The 21,889-nt window shown below is 53.6% G+C and overlaps 2 protein-coding genes across 2 annotated transcripts in view; both read right to left on the reverse strand.

Moving 5' to 3' along the window:
* The window catches only part of LOC137306712 (sorting nexin-27-like), a 38,936-nt gene extending 29,870 nt beyond the window's left edge, over positions 1–9,066 (reverse strand). Inside the window, exons 1-5 of the mRNA XM_067976072.1 lie at positions 8,771–9,066; positions 3,811–4,042; positions 2,352–2,544; positions 1,621–1,685; positions 48–152 (exon numbers count right to left, since the gene is read on the reverse strand). Of these exons, the coding sequence (XP_067832173.1) occupies positions 48–152; positions 1,621–1,685; positions 2,352–2,544; positions 3,811–4,042; positions 8,771–9,030 (855 nt within the window). The 5' untranslated portion in view covers positions 9,031–9,066. The remainder of the gene's footprint in view (positions 1–47; positions 153–1,620; positions 1,686–2,351; positions 2,545–3,810; positions 4,043–8,770) is intronic.
* A 5,444-nt stretch (positions 9,067–14,510) lies between these two features.
* LOC137306719 (zinc finger protein 135-like) lies at positions 14,511–21,657 on the reverse strand. The gene is made up of 2 exons (XM_067976084.1): positions 21,568–21,657; positions 14,511–18,313 (listed from the first exon to the last, which is right to left on the reverse strand). Exons 1-2 carry the CDS (start codon positions 21,572–21,574, stop codon positions 17,010–17,012), a joined length of 1,311 nt encoding a protein of 436 aa, XP_067832185.1. The 5' UTR covers positions 21,575–21,657; the 3' UTR covers positions 14,511–17,009.
* Between the last annotated feature and the right edge of the window lie 232 nt (positions 21,658–21,889).

A 21,889-nucleotide genomic window follows, 5' to 3' on the forward strand; every position in this document is an offset into this window, starting at 1 on the left:
TGTAACGGAGCCTCTTATCTCTCGGGGTAACGCAGCACCCCACCTACCTGGTACACCTGGTCGGTGGTACTGTTCTTCTTCACCTTCACTGTCACCGTGGTCTTGTCGGGAAACGCTATCCGCAGCTCAACGTCAGACACACCGTTGAAGTTCTGCGTGGTACAAAAGGAAACTGATGACTTTTGACGCCAGGAGGGGGTTTGATGGAGTAAATAAGGAGAAACTGTTTCCAGTGGCTGGAGGATTGGTGACCAGAGGACACAGATTGAAGATAATTGGCAAAAGAACCAGAGGGGGAGGTAAGGAGAATTTTTTTTTTTTAAAACGCAGCGAGTTACGATTTGGAATGCACTGCCTGAAAGGGCCTCCAGTTTAAAATTCTCATCTTCGTGTTCAAATCCCTCCCTATCGCTGCAAACTCCTCCAGCCCCACAACCCTCCGAGATCTCTGCGTTCCTCCAATTCTGGCCTCTTGCGCATCCCCCAAATTCCACCGCTCCACCATTGGCGGCCGTGCCTTCAGCCGTCTCGTCCCCAAGCTCTGGAATTTCCTCCCCGCTTCTCTCTCCTCCTTTAAGACGCTCCTTAAAACCCACCTCTTTGACCAAGCTTTTGGTCACCTGTCCTAATATCTCCTTCTGTGGCTCGGTGTCAAATTTTGTTTGATAATCGCTCCTGTGAATACGTTAAAGGCGCTATATGAATGCAAGTTGTTGTGATAGTGGAAGCAGGTGCACTAGTAACTTTCAAAAGGGAATTGGATAAATACTTGAAAAGGAAAAATTTGCAGGGCTATGGGGAAAGAGCAGAGGAGAGGTCGGGGGCGCGAGTGGGACCAATTGGATAACACTTTCAAAGAGCCGGCACAGACACGATGGGCCGAATGGCCTCCTTCTGTGCCGTATGATTCTATGGGACAGCGAGGAGCCCGCCCTCAGAGTACTGAGACAGCCAGCTGGTCTGCCTATACCTCTATACCAGCTGTGATACCACCTTCCCGAAATATTTTATCGTAATAATAGGTGGGAAAACTGCACCTTTCCAAAAACGATCCCGGAATCCAGTGTAATAAAAATGGAATTTAACTTATTCTGTCGCCATCCTGATTTTGCTTTTGAAAATTTGTTCTCAGGACGTGGGCGATGCTGGCAAGGCCGCATAGACCCGTTTGTACACCCTTGTAGGCCGCTGAATGCGGCCCCTTAGTGTGAGGCTGGAGTCACGTGTCAGCCAAGCCTGAAGATCACTGGTGAACCAGGTGGGTTTTTACGACAATCCGGGCAAGAGGGCAGACTATATGCACGTCGCTGCTTGTGGGCTCTTGCTGTGCGCAAATCAGCTGCCGTGTTTCCCTTCTGTACAACAGCAAATCATAGAGAGGTTACAGCATGGAAGGAGGCCATTCGGTCCATCGAGTCCATGCCGGCTCTACGCAAGAGCAATCCAGCTAGTCCCACTCCCCCGCCCTTTCCCCGTAGCCCAGCAATTTTTTTCCTTTCAAGTACTTATCCAGTTCCCTTTACAGATGCTGACGGACCTGCTGTGAATTTTCAGCATGTGTAGAGCTTTTCCCCGTGTATTTGTACCGAGCTCACGGCCTTCTGCTGACTGCACACTCACCTCATCCGACTCGGAAAGGAATTCCTGCATGATGTCACTCTCGCCAATGACACGCACAGAACACACTGCCAAACAGAGAGAAGAGGCCGTTACTCGGAGAATGGGAAGTTTATCTTCCAGTCCATGTCTGCGCTAGCTGCAACCCCGCAGTCCGACTGCAAAAACCCCACCCCCCCCCCCACTTCCTGGCTCAATGTCCGTTTCCCAAGCACCTTCTGGGACGTGCTTTAGGGGTCAGCCGTGGCTCAGTGGGTAGCCTCCAAGTCAGAAGGTCGTGGGTTCACGTCCCACTCCAGGGATTTGAGCCCGTAATCCAGGCCGACGCTCCCAGTGCCAGTACTGAGAGAGCGCTGCACTGTCGGAGGTGCCGTCTTTCGGGCGAGATGTTAAACCGAGGCCCCGTCTGCCCCCCTCGAGGTGGACGTAAAATATCTCTCGGCCACTATGGGAAGAAGAGCAGGGAAGTTCTCCCCGGTGTCCTGGGGCCGATATCTAACCCTCAACCAACACCCAGCAATAGATGATCTGGTCATTATCACATTTGTGGGATCTTGCTGTGCGCAAAACGGCAGCCGCGTTTCCTACATTACAACAGTGACTACACATCAAAAAAAGTAATCCATTGGCTGTAAAGCGCTTTGGGACGTCCTGAGGTCGTGAAAGGCGCGAGGGAAACGGAAGATCTTTCTTTCTTGCGCCATCGTGGCGCCATAGCGCTGTGGGACGCTCACCTTTCTCCAGGTACTCCTCCAGGCCGCGACGCCGTGCGTCCAGCTGCTGCTCGGACAGGGTGAAGGGCCACTTCCCCGGCGGCCGGGGGAAGCCGAAGTCGGAGAACTCCCGTTTCAGGTTCTGGTGCAGGATGGCGAACTCCCGGTATCGCTTGGTGCACAGCTGCCGCCCGGTCATGTAGATGTTGTAAACCTGGAAAAGGGGAGGAATAGCAAAACCCAAGCGGAGGGGCGTTAATGACCGAATGCTCTGCTCGTGCTACCGCTGGGAGCTCGCTGGCAAACAACGGCGAGCGTGTCAGATCGTCACAATGCTGGCCGATGTCCGGTGGGTGTCTTCAGTACCGTCCGGTTTGGTAGGATTCTGCACTACAGCTCTGGGCTTCTCCCCAACACTTAAAAGCCAGTAAATTCTCATCCTCAAATCCATCCATGGCCTCACCCCCTCTCCCTATCTCTGCAACCCCCTCTGAGATCTCTGCGCTCCTCCAGTTCTGGCCTCTTGCGCATCCCCCGATTTCCTTCCCCCCACCATTGGCGGCCGTGCCTTCAGCCGCCTGGGCCCTAAGCTCTGGAATTCCCTCCCTAAACCTCTCCGCCTCTCTCTCCTCCTTTAAGACGCTCCTTAAAACCTACCTCTTTAACCAAGCTTTTGTTCACCTGTCCAAATATCTCAAGTGGCTCGGAGTCAAGTTTTATCTGATTACGTTCCTGTGAAGCGCCCTGGGACGTTTTACTACATTAAAGGCGCTATATAAATGAAAATTGTTGTAGTTGAGTGATGGAGATACTGCAGCTTGCTCTTGCTCTCTCTCTCTCTCTCTAGCAGCAGAGTACGGTCACACACTGCTCTGCCGATGATCCAGCAGGTTCATGCACGGGTCTCACGGACCGGGAAGGCCCCTGTTTCGATCTCCCTGTCCGCTTCGGTACCCCGGGAGGTGGGAACTAGTGGAGTAAATCAAAAAAATGTAATACCTCTCCCACCCCAAAAAAAAGGCCCCCGCCTTGTGTATCGAAAATAGACTGAACAGGCCGGGGCTCTTTTCTCCAGAAAAGAGAAGGCTGAGGGGTGACCGGATAGAGGGCTTTAAAATTATGAAAGGGTTCGATAGGGTAGGCGTAGAGAAGATGATTCCACTTGTGGGGGGAGACCAGAACTAGGGGGCCATAAATATAAGAGAGTCACTAATAAATCCAATCGGGAATTCAGAGAAACTTCTTTACCCAGAGAGTGGTGAGAATGTGGAACTCACTCCCACATGGAGTGGTTGAGGCGAATAACAGAGATGGATTTAAGGGGAAGCTCGATAAACACATGAGGGAGAAAGGGATAGGGGGATAGGGAGAGATGACGAAGGATTGGGAGGAGGCTCGTGTGGAGCATAAACACCGGCATGGACCATGTGGGCCGAATGGCCTGTTTCTGTGCTGTAAAATTCGATGTAATTCTACTCACGACAAACTTCTCTCCGTTTTGCTCGATGTGCTTGTAGCTGGGAATGGAGATGGGAATGGCCTGCTTCTCCGTGTAGTCGTAGAAGGATTGTCCCGAGGAATCGTCGCTGGGATCCAGGTTTTCCACCTCGTGAGGTGGCATGGATAACACGGTGAGCAGTAACTCCTTGTCTCCCGCACGGATCAAATCCACCACTTGCTTGTGCGTCGCCCCCTCCACGTTTACTGCATTTCTAAGGTGGTAAAAACAATCAGATTACATTAACTCCCTCCAGTCGGGTCAGTGAGAGTCGTTAAACTGTGTACAGTTCATATCACGGTACAGTTTAACCAGGACGAACACTAGTTTAGACAGCGTCACAGAGCACCGGGATAAAGAAAGAACAAACTGGCATTTATGTACTGCCTTTCACATCCTCAGGACGGTTTACAGCCAATCAAGTACTTTTTGAAGTGCAGTCACTGTTGTAATGTAGGAAACTCGGCAGCCAATTTGTGCACAGCAAGATCCCACAAACAGCAATGTGATAATGACCCAGGTCATCTGTTTTTTTTGAAGTGATGTTGGTTGAGGGATAAATATTGGCCACTGGACACCGGGGAGAACTCCCCCCTGCTCTTCTTCCAATAGTGGCCGTGGGATCTTTTACGTCCACCTGAGAGTGTAGACGGGGGCCTCGGTTTAAAGTCTCATCCGAAAAAACGGCATCCCTGACAGTGCAGCACTCCCTCAGTAGTGCACCGGGAATGTCGGCCTGGATTATGGGCTCAAGTCTCTGGAGTGGGGCTCGAACCCATGGCCTTCTGACTCAGAGGCTGACATAAGCACAGTAAGGGACAATGGTGAGAAGTAGAAGATAGGAAACTTTACTGGAAGCACTCGGAATCGATTGAGAAACCGAGGACTGCACTTCTGTATTTGGACTTTCAACATGAACAACAGCAAATGCAGACACCAGCATATTATTGCTTCACAAGGTCATTGCCTGATTAGGTGGGGGGGGGAGCAGTGGAGAAACACAATGCCACAGGGCTGGAAGCATTGAAGCAATCTGGGTTAAAAATACAGCAGACCGTCTCATTCCCACACCGTGGGCAGAGAGCAGCAAGGAGGGGACACAGCCCATTGTGTAACAGGTGACTGGGCAAATTCTTCATGACACTAATAACAATTCTAATACAATGTTGGCACGGCAATTTGATTAAACCATAAAAATGTGTGAAACTTATGTGGTTTTCCAACTTGAACTCTGATAAAGGCACCAGCTCATGTTATACAGAGACAGACCTGCACCCACCAGTACTGTACCCCAGTGTTATACAGGGACAGACCTGTACCCACCAGTACTGTACCCCAGTGTTATACAGAGACAGACCTGTACCCACCAGTACTGTACCCCAGTGTTATACAGGGACAGACCTGTACCCACCAGTACTGTACCCCAGTGTTATACAGGGACAGACCTGTACCCACCAGTACTGTACCCCAGTGTTATACAGAGACAGACCTGTACCCACCAGTACTGTACCCCAGTGTTATACAGGGACAGACCTGTACCCACCAGTACTATACCCCAGTGTTATACAGAGACAGACCTGTACCCACCAGTACTGTACCCCAGTGTTATACAGAGACAGACCTGTACCCACCAGTACTGTACCCCAGTGTTATAGAGACAGACCTGTACCCACCAGTACTGTACCCCAGTGTTATACAGAGACAGACCTGTACCCACCAGTACTGTACCCCAGTGTTATACAGAGACAGACCTGTACCCACCAGTACTGTACCCCAGTGTTATACAGAGACAGACCTGTACCCACCAGTACTGTACCCCAGTGTTATAGAGACAGACCTGTACCCACCAGTACTGTACCCCAGTGTTATACAGAGACAGACCTGTACCCACCAGTACTGTACCCCAGTGTTATACAGAGACAGACCTGTACCCACCAGTACTGTACCCCAGTGTTATACAGTGACAGACCTGTACCCACCAGTACTGTCCCCCAGTGTTATGCAGATTTATGGGGTGACAGCAAGGTTTGTCCTTTTTAAGTATTTATCCAATTCCCTTTTGAAAGTTATTATTGAATCTGCCTCACTGCCCTTTCAGGCAGCGCATTCCAGATCAGAACAACTCGCTGCGTAAAAAACATTTCTCCTCATCTCCCCCTCTGGTTCTTTTGCCAATTATCTTCAATCTGTGTCCTCTGGTTCCAGACCCTCCTGCCACTGGAAACAGTTTCTCCTTGTTTACTCTATCAAAACCCCTCATCATTCAGATCACCTCTTAAATCTCCCCTTAACTTTCCCTACTCTGGAGGAGAACAATCCCATCTCCTCCAGTCTCCCCACATAACTGAAGTCCCTCATCCCTGGTACCATTCTAGTAAATCTCCTCTGCACCCTCTCCAAGGCCTTGACATCCTTCCTAAAGTGCGGTGCCCAGAATTGGACACAATACTCCAGCTGGGGCCTAACCAATGATTGGGAAAGATTTAGCACAACTTTACTGGCTTACAACACTGCTACCTGTGTTCAGTGAAGGCCCCCTCGTCCCCAAGGTGTTCCGTTTGTAACTCAATCACTGTACACGCTGGGAACAAAAGCCCATGGTCCTTATCTTGCTGTCACAACTCACAGCTCCTTTCTAAACGACCCATGGTGATTCCTTGATTTTGGGGGGGGGGGGGGGGGGCGGGGGAGTGAAATCCAGACACCAAGCCAGAACCAGGAGAAGAATTCGGGGAGAGGCATCGTCAAAGAGGTAGGTGAAATGTAGAAACATAAAGAGGGTTAAGAAGACTTCTTGCCAGCTTAGATTATGCAGGGCAGTCGTGATTTTCAAATCTCAGACTCGTCACCACCTCCCCGCGCTCTCATCCTGCTCTGATGCATTTTCCAGTGACCAGGAAGTTTAAACTCGATTTAAAATGACCATAAAGCAGGGCGATAGTCAGGATGGGGCCTTAAAACTCCCATTTCTATAGCATCTTGCACAACCTCAGGGCTTTACGGCCAGTATCCTGAACTTCACCCCAGCGTTGCACATCTCAAGATGTTCTCCCCAGACACAACCTGTAGTTGTGCTGGGTGATTTGCACACTCGGAGTGGGCACAGCATACAAATTTCACACACTTACGACACTGACTGAAACTCTAGTCCAAAACAAAAACCCACAGTGCGCTTGTGCAAATATTCTGCACACCCACCATTCTGTTTTAATGCAGTCCGAAGGGCAGCACCCGTCACACCATTTAGGGATGTACTATGTTCTCGCACACCTACTACACGTCACTGAAATCCTAGTGGCAGTAAGTACTGTTTTGATTTGAAGTTCAGATTGCTAACATGCATTACTCGGAAGCATTTTTACACCAGGATTATACAAAACAAAATCGAGCCAGCAATCCTCATGCTGGACAACATTTTAACACTGTACAGCAAACATTCCTGCAGACACCAATTCACCGTGCTCACAGGATTAGACCCACGACAGTCAGCCTCTGACCTCATCGCCACATGGCACACAAGTTCCTCAAAGGAACGAAAATACGTATTTAGAATAAATTCACCTCTCCCTGAAGCCCCCCTCCCCTCCCGAGGTTGCTGGGGTTCCACCTCTTATGGACCACGTCCCAAGTAGCTAGTCTTGATGTGCAAGACATCATTGTTGGCAAGCTATTCGACTGTGAAGGGCGGCCAAGTCGAAACCTGCCACGACATCGCCACACAAGCACATTCCAGTAGGGCTCGCTGGATAGCAATCGGGAGCAGGATGATTTTATCCTCTCACTGACACGGGGGTGTGTGGAGGTTAATTGCTGTACCCCATTGGTTCCCGTCACTAACGCCAATGAAAGCATGAGAATGGGAAGGTGGTGATGAGCAAACATTGGCATAGGTCAGCCATCCTGATTTCCTCCCCCTGCGCTCCGTGACCTCGGAGTAGCCACGAGCAACGCCACAGGAATTCAGTCAGTGCAAGGGTGAGATTGGGATAGAGCACTGGCACGGGAGGTCAGCCAACACGATCGCCACCCCCACCCTCAGCACCCACGAGCAATCTCGTGGGAGGTCAGCCAGCGAAGGAGTGAGGATGAGGGTGGTGGTGGTGAATGAGCATCGGCATGGGAGGTCAGCAAATATGATTCGCCTCTCCCCTGCCCTCACCCCCTGCCTGCACGATCTGTAAACAACGCAGCGAGAGGTCAGCCCGTGAAAGGGTGAGAATGGGGGTATGGTGAACCAGCACTGGCATGGGAGGTCAACAAACGTGATTTCCCCTCTCACCCACCCCCCCCTCATCGAGCTGAACACATGAGCATTGTCATGGGAGGTCAGCCAGAGAAGGGGTGAGAATGAAGGTGGCAATGAACGAGCATTGGCACTGGAGGTCAGTCAATGTAATTCCTGCACCCTGAGATTATGGATGAGCAATGCCACGAGATATCAGCTAGTGCGTGAGAATGGACGGGGGGGGGGGGGGGGGGAAATGGCGGTGGTTAAATTACAGCATTAAATGAGTAACTCTCATGGTTACTGAGGGTGGGCATGTGTATCACGTTGGGAGGTCAACCAACGTGATACACATGCCCACCCTCAGTAACCATGAGCAATGCCACGGAAGGTCAACCAGTGAAGAAAGGAGGGAGAACGAGGGCGGTGATGATCGAACATTAACACGGAAAGGCTGTCTGAATGATACCCCTCCCTCCCTCCCCTTCACCAAACCTTCCCCTGCACACCCCACCCTCAGTATCGACGAGCAACGCCGCGGGAGGGCAGTCAACATGATTTTTGTTTAAATCCCCTCCCCGCCCCCCTCGAACCATGAGCAACGCCGCGGGAAGCAAATCGATTCAAGGCGGTTTCGGAGGGATCAGAGAGAGGTGACAGCGGCCCGCGGAGCCTCCCCCCACCCCCCACCCCCCTCCTCCCTCCTCCGGTACTCACACGGCCAGGATGCGGTCCCCTCGCTTGACTCCGGCCCGGTCGGCCGCGCCCCCCGGTAACACGGCGCTGACGTGCTGCAGCGGCGCGTACAGCTCGCCGTTGATGCTGCGCAGCTGGCCGCCCTCGCTGACCTGGCCCCTCACGTTGAAGCCGTAGCCGCTCTCCGACTTGACGATGCGGACGGTGCGGGGCCCCGGGGCCGCTGCGGGGCCGGGGCCGGGGCGCAACGACTCCCCCCCGTCGTCCTCCTCCTCCGCCATCTTTTCCACAGGACCCAGCAACGGACGGCTGGCGTGTGAGGCGGGGGGGGGGGGAGGAGGAGAGGGACCGCGCGTGAAGCCTGCCGGGAAGTGTAGTTCCTCCGGCCGCCGGCTCCCACAGGCGGCCGTGGGAGCCCGAACTACATTTCCCAGCGGGCAGCGCGAGGCCCGAGGCTCGCCGGGAACTGTAGTCAGCCCGCCCGTCAGCGCGCTGGGTCGCGACGGAAGTGGCGACTACATTTCCCACGATGCAGCGGCCGGCATCGCCCCCCCCCCCTCCTCTTCAAGTGGCAGTGGTCGCTCATGACAACCGGGTACCCACAATGCACTGCTCGCTAGCGGCCAGCGGGGCAGGCTGGGATATGTAGTTCTTTTGGTGAAGGCCGCTGGCTTCAATCAATGAACGGGAGGTGGGAAAGGGACTACAATACCCATAACGCATTGGCGATGGGCCAGCCAGTTCAATGCCAAGAGGCTTGTTATGTTAGGGCCAAAGATGCTTTACCCAATCATTCATTAAAAACTTAAAACTTGAAGCCCAACAAAATGAAAGACCGTGCATTTCTATAGCGCCTTTCACCACCTCAGGTCATCCTCTACAGCCAATGAAGTGTGATCACTGTTGTAGGAAACATGGCAGCCAATTTGCGCACAGCAAGATCCCACAAACAGCATTGAGATAAATGACCCAGATCATCTGTTGGTTGAGGGATAAATGTCGGCCCCAGGACACCGGGGGGGGGTGGGGAGAACTCCCCCCTGCTCTTCTTCCAATAGTGGCCGTGGGATCTTTTACGTCCACCTGAGGGGGGCAGACGGGGCCCTCGGTTTAACGTCTCATCCGAAAGACGGCACCTCCGACAGTGCAGCACTCCCTCAGTACTGGCACCGGGAGTGTCGGCCTGGATTATGGGGCTCAAGTCTCCGGAGTGGGGGCTCGAACCCACGACCTTCTGACTCAGAGGCGAGAGAGAAAGCTACCCACTGAGACACAGCTGCCACAAAGTTTATATGTCACTCATTTTTGGTTTAAAATTGTTCTTTTCCTTGAAGTAATGTCAGCCATGGTAGCACGCTCGCCTCTGAGTCAGAAGGTCGAGGGTTCGAGCCCCCACTCCAGAGACTGGAGCCCCATAATTCAGGCCAACACTCCCAGTGCCAGTACTGAGGGAGTGCTGCACAGTCGGAGGTGCCGTCTTTCAGACGAGACGTTAAACCGAGGGCCCCGTCTGCCCCTCTCAAGTGGATGGACGTAAAAGATCCCACGGCCGCTATTGGAAGAAAAGCAGGGGGAGTTCTCCCTGGGGCCAATATTTATCACTCAACCAACATCACTAAAAAACAGATGATCTGGTCATTATCACATTGCTGTTTGTGGGATCTTGCTGTGCGCAAATCAGCTGCCGCGTTTCCCACATCACAACAGTGACTACACTTCATTGGCTGTAAAGCGCTTTGGGATGCCTTGAGGATGTGAAAGGCGCTATAGAAATGCAAGTCTTCAGAAAAGGGAATTGGATTTGAGGTTAACAATTGATATCTTTAAAAGGAGCTGTACTGATATCTGCTGAGAGATCTCATCAGCATTACTGAATCTTTATCTAAAGGGGATTTTTAAAATCTTGACATCGTTAAAGATAAAAAAAACACTTGTATTTATTTAGCACATTTGCGAACCACAGGACATCCCAAACGGCCAGTTACTTTCTGAACTGCACTCGCTGTTGTAATGTAGGAAACACGGCAGCCAACTTGTGCACAGCAAGATCCCACAAAGACCAATGCGATCGATGACCAGTTAATCTGCTTTCGATGGCATGGACTGGGGGGTAAACGTTGACCAAGGCTCCTGCTCTTCTTCGAATCGTGCCACAAGATATTTTACATCAAACGGGGCGGGTGGACGGGGCCTGGGTTTAACGTCTCATCTGAAACAGATGACGGAGGGACGGCTATTAAGTGTTGCCCCGCGCAATTCGAAGAAGAGCAGGGGTTTCTCCCATTGTTCCGGCCAGAATCCCTCCGTTAACCAAAACCGCCATGATTCATCTCACCGCTGGTTTTGGCATCTTGCTGTGCACAAAATGGCTGCCACCTTCGCCCATGCAACAAAAAAAAACTGATTGCACGTCAAAGAAATTCATCGTATGTGAAGCACTTTGAGATGCCTCCGAGGCGCATGACACAAGCCTTTCTTTGTGCCGAGATCTCGGTTGGGACTTGGCAAGAGGTGATGCCTCCACAGTTGAATATCTTAGCGATTCTCGTGAAAAATGGCCGAAATATTTACCACTACCTACAGAACCGGAGCCCAACAAAGTCACTGACTTCAGGAGAGGAAAATGGGGGAAAATCTTACCAGTTTTGTTTGAATCAACATTTTTGCATGGAATCACTATGGCAACTGCAAACTCAAATTTTTGTGGTTCTTGAAGTATTTATTGTTCTCATTTCTATGTTCAGTGTCTACCCCTCCCCCACCCCGCTCCCCCTCCCCCCACCTCCCAGACCAAAAGCACGGTTGAAGAGCAGAGTTTTGAGAGAAGACTGCGAGGTATCAGGGCAGGGAGATCGAGGGAGGTAGTTCCAGACGATGGCAACACAGGTTTGTCACTGTATAACACTGGGGTACAGTACTGGTGGGTACAGGTCTGTCACTGTATAACACTGGGGTACAGTATTGGTGGGTACAGGTCTGTCCCTGTATAACACTGGGGTACAGTACTGGTGGGTACAGGTCTGTCACTGTATAACACTGGGGTACAGTACTGGTGGGTACAGGTCTGTCCCTGTATAACACTGGGGTACAGTACTGGTGGGTACAGGTCTGTCCCTGTATAACACTGGGGTACAGTACTGGTGGGTACAGGTCTGTCTCTGTATAACACTAGGGTACAGTACTGGTGGGTACAGGTCTGTCACTGTATAACACTGGGGTACAGTACTGGTGGGTACAGGTCTGTCTCTGTATAACACTGGGGTACAGTACTGGTGGGTACAGGTCTGTCACTGTATAACACGGGTACAGTACTGGTGGGTACAGGTCTGTCTCTGTATAACACTGGGGTAAAGTACTGGTGGGTACAGGTCTGTCACTGTATAACACTGGGGTACAGTACTGGTGGGTACAGGTCTGTCCCTGTATAACACTGGGGTACAGTACTGGTGGGTACAGGTCTGTCTCTGTATAACACTGGGGTACAGTACTGGTGGGTACAGGTCTGTCCCTGTATAACACTGGGGTACAGTACTGGTGGGTACAGGTCTGTCCCTGTATAACACTGGGGTACAGTACTGGTGGGTACAGGTCTGTCTCTGTATAACACTGGGGTACAGTACTGGTGGGTACAGGTCTGTCCCTGTATAACACTGGGGTACAGTACTGGTGGGTACAGGTCTGTCTCTGTATAACACTGGGGTACAGTACTGGTGGGTACAGGTCTGTCACTGTATAACACGGGTACAGTACTGGTGGGTACAGGTCTGTCCCTGTATAACACTGGGGGACAGTACTGGTGGGTACAGGTCTGTCCCTGTATAACACTGGGGTACAGTACTGGTGGGTACAGGTCTGTCACTGTATAACACGGGTACAGTACTGGTGGGTACAGGTCTGCCTCTGTATAACACTGGGCTACAGTACTGGTGGGTACAGGTCTGTCCCTGTATAACACTGGGGTACAGTACTGGTGGGTACAGGTCTGTCACTGTATAACACTGGGGTACAGTACTGGTGGGTACAGGTCTGTCACTGTATAACACTGGGGTACAGTACTGGTGGGTACAGGTCTGTCACTGTATAACATGGGTACAGTACTGGTGGGTACAGGTCTGTCTCTGTATAACACTGGGCTACAGTACTGGTGGGTACAGGTCTGTCTCTGTATAACACTGGGCTACAGTACTGGTGGGTACAGGTCTGTCGCTGTATAACACTGGGGTACAGTACTGGTGGGTACAGGTCTGTCACTGTATAACACTGGGGTACAGTACTGGTGGGTACAGGTCTGTCTCTGTATAACACTGGGCTACAGTACTGGTGGGTACAGGTCTGTCGCTGTATAACACTGGGGTACAGTACTGGTGGGTACAGGTCTGTCACTGTATAACACTGGGGTACAGTACTGGTGGGTACAGGTCTGTCTCTGTATAACACTGGGCTACAGTACTGGTGGGTACAGGTCTGTCTCTGTATAACACTGGGCTACAGTACTGGTGGGTACAGGTCTGTCTCTGTATAACACTGGGGTACAGTACTGGTGGGTACAGGTCTGTCTCTGTATAACACTGGGCTACAGTACTGGTGGGTACAGGTCTGTCGCTGTATAACACTGGGGTACAGTACTGGTGGGTACAGGTCTGTCACTGTATAACACTGGGGTACAGTACTGGTGGGTACAGGTCTGTCACTGTATAACACTGGGGTACAGTACTGGTGGGTACAGGTCTGTCACTGTATAACACTGGGGGACAGTACTGGTGGGTACAGGTCTGTCCCTGTATAACACTGGGGTACAGTACTGGTGGGTACAGGTCTGTCCCTGTATAACACTGGGGGACAGTACTGGTGGGTACAGGTCTGTCCCTGTATAACACTGGGGTACAGTACTGGTGGGTACAGGTCTGTCACTGTATAACACTGGGGTACAGTACTGGTGGGTACAGGTCTGTCCCTGTATAACACTGGGGTACAGTACTGGTGGGTACAGGTCTGTCACTGTATAACACTGGGGTACAGTACTGGTGGGTACAGGTCTGTCCCTGTATAACACTGGGGTACAGTACTGGTGGGTACAGGTCTGTCCCTGTATAACACTGGGGTACAATACTGGTGGGTACAGGTCTGTCACTCTACAGAGAGACTCTTGTGTTAGAACTAAGCCCGATCCAGTTTCCCGATGCTCTCTATCCAGTCGGGTGTCACTGCATAGTGATCGGGAGCACTCCCTGTTGTCCGTCCTGTCCTAAGTGTGTAACAATAATTAGCCGTGGATCAGTGGGTTGCACTCTCTCTCTCGCATGAGTCAGAAGGTCGTGGGTTCGAGCCCCCACTCCAGAGACTCGAGCTCATAATCCAGGCCGACACTCCCAGTGCCAGTGCTGAGGGAGTGCCGCACTGTCGGAGGTGCCGTCTTTCAGATGAGGGCCCCGTCTGCCCCTCTCAGGTAAAAGATCCCACGGGTCACTATTGGATGAAGAGCAGGGGGGAGTTCTCCCCGGTGTCCTGGGTCCGATATTTATCCCTCAACCAACATCACTAAAAAAAGAGATTATCTGGTCATCACATTGCTGTTTGTGGGATCTTGCTGTGCGCAAATTGGCTGCCGCGTTTCCTACATTACAACAGTGACTACACTTCAAAAAGTACTTCATTTTCTACGAAGCACTTTGGGACGTCCTGAAAAGCGCTGTAGCAATGGGAGTCCTTTCTCATGGGGAAGGAGGGGAAATTCTGGAGAGAAGAGACTCAGACAGCCAGGGATGATCCAGGTCTTGGTTTATTGTCAGACTATAATACAAACGAGGATTTGCGGGCCTCCGAAGGTCGCACAACCCGAACGAAGGCGAGGGCAAGTTGTCTCTTGAAGGAGCTGGCTGCAGTTCAGGGGGGAAACCAGGCTGCTCGAGAACGACGGGGGTGAGGCCCCCCATCTCTGGTTCAATCGCATCCCCCTACCAGTTTCGTGTCCAAGGGGAGATGCACCCAATTGTATTGGCCAATGATCCGTCTCTTCCATCTGGGTGACACATCAATCGGGCTTCCCCTCCGTGGGGAATGGGGTCTTTTCTCCATCTTGGGTATCAAACACTCTTCTTCAGCTGTAACTCCGGCAGTCATTCGATAGCGGTAAAGTCAGGGACCCTGGTTCATTCTTGCCCCCCTCCCCCCCAGTCCAGAGGCCAAACAAACCATCAGGTCTCATCCGTGCCTTTGTCACCTCCAGACTCGACGATTCCCACCCTCTCCCCTGCCCGGCCTCCCATCCTCCCCCCTCCGTAAACTCCAGCTCATCCAAAGCTCCGCTGCCCCCCCCGTATCCTAACTCGCACCGAGTCCCGTTCACCCATCACCCCCCCTGTGCTCGCTGACCGACATTGGCTCCCGGTCCGGGAACGCCTCGATTTTAAAATTCTCATCCTTGTGTTCAAATCCCTCCATGGCCCTCGCCCCCCCCCTCCCTATCTCTGGAACCTCCTCCAGCCCCTACAACCCTCCGAGATCTCCGCGCTCCTCCGATTCTGGCCTCTTGCCCATCCCCCGATTTCCATCGCTCCACCATTGGCGGCCGTGTCACACACCATCCCGACTTGGACATATATCGGCCGTTCCTTCATCGTCGCTGGGTCAAAATCCTGGAACTCCCTCCCTAACAGCACTGTGGGAGAACCGTCACCACACGGACTGCAGCGGTTCAAGAAGGCGGCTCACCACCACCTTCTCAAGGGGCAATGAGGGATGGGCAATAAATGCCGGCCTCGCCACATCCCGAGAGCAATTTGTAATCAACCAGTCAAATTCCAAACTATTCTCTCTCTCTCTCTCGTCTCCCTCAATCACTTATTTTGTCCAAAGGCTCCAACTCGCTCTTGTAGTTGCTGATGCTGTCCATCTCTCAAGCCCATTTACTGCACGTCCCTGAGAACAAATTTCAAGAAAAGGGTGAACCCCAGCGGGAAGGAGTCGGAGGGAGCAGATGAGGGGCGACGGGCGATGGAGACTGAGTGCGGGACGGGAGTTAGCTTGAGAGTTGGGACTCTGAAACAATGCAGCTCGAGGGAGGATTCTGGAGGTGATGGATTGAAGCCAAGGACAAGGGAATCTCATACACTTGGGTTACGGTCTCCTAAGGTAATATCGTAGTTTAACGATCTCAGGACAGTGCCCCGACCTCCTTTAACAATGAGTCGCTAGGGGATTTAAGACGTGGAGTCGCTAGGGGATTTAAGACATGGAGTCGCTAGGGGATTTAACACAGGGAGTCGCTAGGGGATTTAAGACAGGGAGTCGCTAGGGGATTTAAGACAGGGAGTCACTAGGGGATTTAAGACGTGGAGTCGCTAGGGGATTTAAGACAAGAGTCGCTAGGGGATTTAAGACAGGGAGTCGCTAGGGGATTTAAGACAGGGAGTCACTAGGGGATTTAAGACAGGGAGTCACTAGGGGATTTAAGACGGGGAGTCCCGAGGGGATTTAAGACAGGGAGTCACTAGGGGATTTAAGACAGGGAGTCGCTAGGGGATTTAAGACAGGGAGTCACTAGGGGATTTAAGACGTGGAGTCGCTAGGGGATTTAAGACGTGGAGTCGCTAGGGGATTTAAGACAGGGAGTCGCTAGGGGATTTAAGACAGGGAGTCGCTAGGGGATTTAAGACGTGGAGTCGCTAGGGGATTTAAGACGTGGAGTCGCTAGGGGATTTAAGACAGGGAGTCGCTAGGGGATTTAAGACGTGGAGTCGCTAGGGGATTTAAGACGTGGAGTCGCTAGGGGATTTAAGACAGGGAGTCGCTAGGGGATTTAAGACAGGGAGTCGCTAGGGGATTTAAGACAGGGAGTCGCTAGGGGATTTAAGACAGGGAGTCGCTAGGGGATTTAAGACGTGGAGTCGCTAGGGGATTTAAGACGTGGAGTCGCTAGGGGATTTAAGACGTGGAGTCGCTAGGGGATTTAAGACATGGAGTCGCTAGGGGATTTAAGACGTGGAGTCGCTAGGGGATTTAAGACAGGGAGTCTCTAATAAATTTAACCTACATCTAATCTAAAGGGACCTCGCTCCAAATAGACAGAGCCTGGGGATCTTTTGGGGGTGGGGGGGGGGGGCAGAAATTCGACTGTGGGCGGCAGCGCAAAACGGGCGCTATCGCGTCGTACGCCCGTTGCATTGACCAGCGGAACTGAATATCGGGCGGCGACAGGCGACAGCGCCCGTCCCCCACCCCCCCTCCCCCCTCCCACCCGCCCCCGGGACGAATGTGGCGGTCAGCGACTGTGGACGCGGCGGTGGCCGATCAGGTTGGAGGCGCTCTTGAAGCCCTTGCCGCACTCGGCGCAGCGGTAGGGCCTCTCGTCAGAGTGGGTGCGCAGGTGCACGGCCAGGGTGGAGGACTGGCGGAAGGCCTTGCCGCACTCGGGGCAGGCGTAGGGCCGCTCGCCGGTGTGGGTGCGCTGGTGCTTGACCAGGGTGGAGCGCTGGTTGAAGCCGGCGGCGCACACCGGGCAGCGGTAGGGCCGCTCGCCGGTGTGGGTGCGCTCGTGGCTGGCCAGGTTGTGGGCCAGGCGGAAGGCCTTGCCGCACACCGGGCAGCGGTAGGGCTCGGCCCCCGAGTGCAGCGCCCGGTGCTTGGACAGCGAGGAGTACTGCTTGAAGGCCTTGCCGCAGTCGGCGCAGCGGTGGGGCCGGGGCCCGGTGTGCCGGAGCCGATGCGACTCCAGGAAACGGGCCAGCTTGAAGGCCTTGCCGCACTCCTGGCAGCCGTAGGGCCGCTGGCCCTCGTCGCCCTGGGAGAGCGGCGGGCGGGAGGCGCGGGCGGCGCAGGCGTGGGGCTGGCCCTGAGCCTGGGCCCACCTCCGGTGGGCCTCCAGCCGCCGGCAGTCCAGGAAGGCCTGGCCGCACGCCTCGCACTTGCACAGCTTCTGGCCGGCGTGCGAGCGCTGGTGCTGGGCCAGCTCCTCGGCCCGGCCGAACTCCAGGCCGCACAGGGCGCAGGGCCGGGGGGGCTTGGGGCCGGAGGCGCTGCTGTGCGTGCGGCGGTGGGCGGCCAGGTGGTGGGAGTGGAGGAACCGGCGGGCGCAGCGCTCGCACTCGTAACGCCGTTCTGTCCCGTGGATGCGCCGGTGTTTGGCCAGGTTGGAGGAGCTCTTGAAGGCCTTGCCACACTCGGCGCAGCGGTACGACCTCTCCTCGGCGTGGGTGCGGCCGTGGGCCCGCATGGAGGAGGCCTGGCTGAAGTGGCGGCCGCACACCGGGCACGGGTAGGGCCTCTCGCCCGTGTGGCGCCGGCGGTGGGCCTCCAGGTGATGCCGCTGGACGAACTCCTGGCCACAGGCCCCGCACTGGTACTGCTTGTCCCCGCTGTGCAGGAGCTGGTGCCGCAGCAGGTTGTAGGAGGTGCCGAAGCCCTTGCCGCAGGGAGGCGGGCAGCGGTACGGCCGCTCCCCGGTGTGGACCCGCCCGTGGCGCTTCAGGTCGCACTGCTGCTTGAAGCGGCGGCCGCAGTCGGCGCAGGCAAAGCCGGGTTCTCGCTCGCCGGGGGCGTCCTCAGCCGTCAGGCCGGCGACGGTTCCTGCAGACAGACCGAAGAAACAAATCGTCAGGAGGTCGGGGGGGGGGGGGGACACGACCGATTGGCTCCGCCTTCGCAAAGGGGCGGCACGGGGCACGATGGGCCGAACGGCCTCCTTCCGTGCTGTGATTTGGTGGCGGGGGCGATTTTAAGCTAACTCGCCAGTTGGCGAACCCGCGTGCACCCCACGCCCCGTCCAATATAACTCTCTGTTGCACCCGTTTCCTGACGGGCGAGTTAGGTTAAAATTGCCCCTCAGCCTCACCCAGTTATGATTCTACTGGTTAATGTGGCTCAAATAACTGGGAATCCCATTCAGAACGAGATCTCAGTCCCTCCCGGGGAGATATCTGCACACTGACTGGTGTCTCTCAGTCCCTCTCTCTCAGGGTGATATCTGTACACTGACTGGTGTCTCTCAGTCCCTCTCCCCCAGGGAGATATCTGTACACTGACTGGTGTCTCTCAGTCCCCTCTCCCCCAGGGAGATATCTGTACACTGACTGGTGTCTCTCAGTCCCCTCTCCCTCAGGGTGATATCTGTACACTGACTGGTGTCTCTCAGTCCCTCTCTCTCAGGGAGATATCTGTACACTGACTGGGGTCTCTCAGTCCCCTCTCTCTCAGGGAGATATCTGTACACTGACTGGTGTCTCTCAGTCCCCTCTCTCTCAGGGAGATATCTGTACACTGACTGGTGTCTCTCAGTCCCCTCTCTCTCAGGGAGATATCTGTACACTGACTGGTGTCTCTCAGTCCCTCTCCCTCAGGGAGATATCTGTACACTGACTGGTGTCTCTCAGTCCCTCTCTCTCAGGGAGATATCTGTACACTGACTGGTGTCTCTCAGTCCCTCTCTCCCTCAGGGAGATATCTGTACACTGACTGGTGTCTCTCAGTCCCTCTCCCTCAGGGAGATATCTGTACACTGACTGGTGTCTCTCAGTCCCCTCTCTCTCAGGGTGATATCTGTACACTGACTGCTGTCTCTCAGTCCCCTCTCTCTCAGGGAGATATCTGTACACTGACTGGTGTCTCTCAGTCCCCTCTCTCTCAGGGAGATATCTGTACACTGACTGGTGTCTCTCAGTCCCCTCTCCCCCAGGGAGATATCTGTACACTGACTGGTGTCTCTCAGTCCCCTCTCCCTCAGGGTGATATCTGTACACTGACTGGTGTCTCTCAGTCCCTCTCTCTCAGGGAGATATCTGTACACTGACTGGTGTCTCTTAGTCCCTCTCTCTCTCAGGGAGATATCTGTACACTGACTGGTGTCTCTTAGTCCCTCTCTCTCTCAGGGAGATATCTGTACACTGACTGGTGTCTCTTAGTCCCTCTCTCTCTCAGGGAGATATCTGTACACTGACTGGTGTCTCTTAGTCCCTCTCTCCCTCAGGGAGATATCTGTACACTGCACTGGTGTCTCTCAGTCCCTCTCTCTCAGGGAGATATCTGTACACTGACTGGTGTCTCTCAGTCCCTCTCCCCCAGGGAGATATCTGTACACTGACTGGTGTCTCTCAGTCCCTCTCCCTCAGTGTGATATCTGAACACTGACTGGTGTCTCTCAGTCCCCTCTCCCTCAGGGAGATATCTGTACACTGACTGGTGTCTCTCAGTCCCCTCTCTCTCAGGGAGATATCTGTACACTGACTGGTGTCTCTCAGTCCCTCTCCCTCAGTGAGATATCTGTACACCGACTGGTGTCTCTCAGTCCCCTCTCCCCCAGGGAGATATCTGTACACTGACTGGTGTCTCTCAGTCCCTCTCCCTCAGTGAGATATCTGTACACTGACTGGTGTCTCTCAGTCCCTCTCCCTCAGTGAGATATCTGTACACTGACTGGTGTCTCTCAGTCCCCTCTCCCTCAGTGAGATATCTGTACACTGACTGGTGTCTCTCAGTCATCCTGCCAGTAATACACTAAAAGTCTTGTGTATGGCATGCACTTCCTGTGAGTGTCACACTTACTTCCTGTCACACACTGCCCGTCACATAATGTCACCTTGAGAGAACAGAGTTTGACTTAATTCGTCCCTGTAAATCAGTGGCCCCGCTAATTATGCCCCACATGGCTTAGGAGCCCCACCATTATAAAAGGCCGATTCCTTCACACACAATGGGAGTCCTGCTGATAATTAATAAAAAATCAAGTATTGCCATCGATTGTGACTTACATCTACACACAAATTAATCTTTCATTTAAATGTTCATCAATTTAGTACTGGTGGATGGTGAGTTATGTCTGTCATGACTTGTGTGGTTTATTTACGATAGAGTTCACTCTTCCACGAGTCTACTGTTTATACAACACCTGAAGTAATATATAAAATATAGCTTTGATTATGACATTCACTGTGCTGTCCTTATATCTATGCATAATCTGATAAAAAGCTTACAACTCACGCAACAGTTCCCATTATAAATTCCCATGTCCACATTCAGAAATCACTAAAAGCCCTTGGGCAGGTCCATAAAAATAATTAAAAAGGCTAATGGGATATTGGTCTTTATCTGGAGGGGGCTGGAATACAAAGGGGGAGAAGGTGATGCTTCAGATGTACAGAGTCCTGGTCAGACCCCCATCTGGAGAGACTGCGTTCAGTTCTGGGCACCGCACCTCGGGAAGGATATATTGGCCTTGGAGGGGGTGCAGAGCAGATTCACCAGAATGATACCGGGGCTAAAAGGGTTAAATTACGAGGACAGGTTGCACAGACTGGGCTTGGTTCCGTAACCCTGAATACCCTCACCTAATTTTAAGGTTCTGCCCCCTTGTTCTGGACTCCCCCCCACCAGAGGAAATAGTTTCTCTCCATCGACCCCACACAGAGCGGGGGGGGGGAGATGGGGCCCGGGCATAGAGAGCGGGGGGGGATGTGCGACCTGGGCACGGAGTGCTGTGGCAGGGGGGGGGGAATGGGGCCCGGGCACAGAGCCAGGGGGTGGGAAATGAGACCCAGGCACCTTCCCCACTCCGCCCATCTCTCCTGCAAACCCGGGACCCGCCTGAGAGAGGTGGCACAGGCACGCGAGCTGGCAGCGCGCCCTCTGGGGGCACGGGTGCAGGGTGTGGGGGCACGGGTGCAGGGTGGGTGGGTGGGTGATACCCTCAGCCCCAGTGACAATAGCTAATAACAGGGAGGCCCTGATGCTGCACTGTGCAGACAGGGGAGCAGCCCCTGTTTCAATGGTTTGCTGGATGACTCTGCATCTCCCACCCCTGGTGCCCTGAGCCCAGGTGGGCAGGTTACCTGCCATTCGAATGCAGCAGCTCCAGGTCCTGCAGCCTCCCCTTCTCTCTGGGTCCCTGCAGCCTCTGCCCACAATGCATCACCCTCCCCTCCCCCACCCCCCTCCCTGTCCCCAGTTCCGCACATGCGCACTCCTCTCCCTCTCCTCGCCACCGGGATAGAGGACTTTCCAGCGCGCTCGGCACTCTGGGTAAGGCTGGCGGCCATGGCCCGGGCCCGGCACCGCGGCGCGATTCCGCCCCTCCCTCCCTGATATTAGACCCCAACCACAGGGGAAATTAATGTAATAAAGTTAAACTATTAGTGCAGCCCGGTTTTATTG

The sequence above is a fragment of the Heptranchias perlo genome, chromosome 44, assembly GCF_035084215.1.
Source record: "Heptranchias perlo isolate sHepPer1 chromosome 44, sHepPer1.hap1, whole genome shotgun sequence".
Classification (NCBI taxonomy): domain Eukaryota; kingdom Metazoa; phylum Chordata; class Chondrichthyes; order Hexanchiformes; family Hexanchidae; genus Heptranchias; species Heptranchias perlo.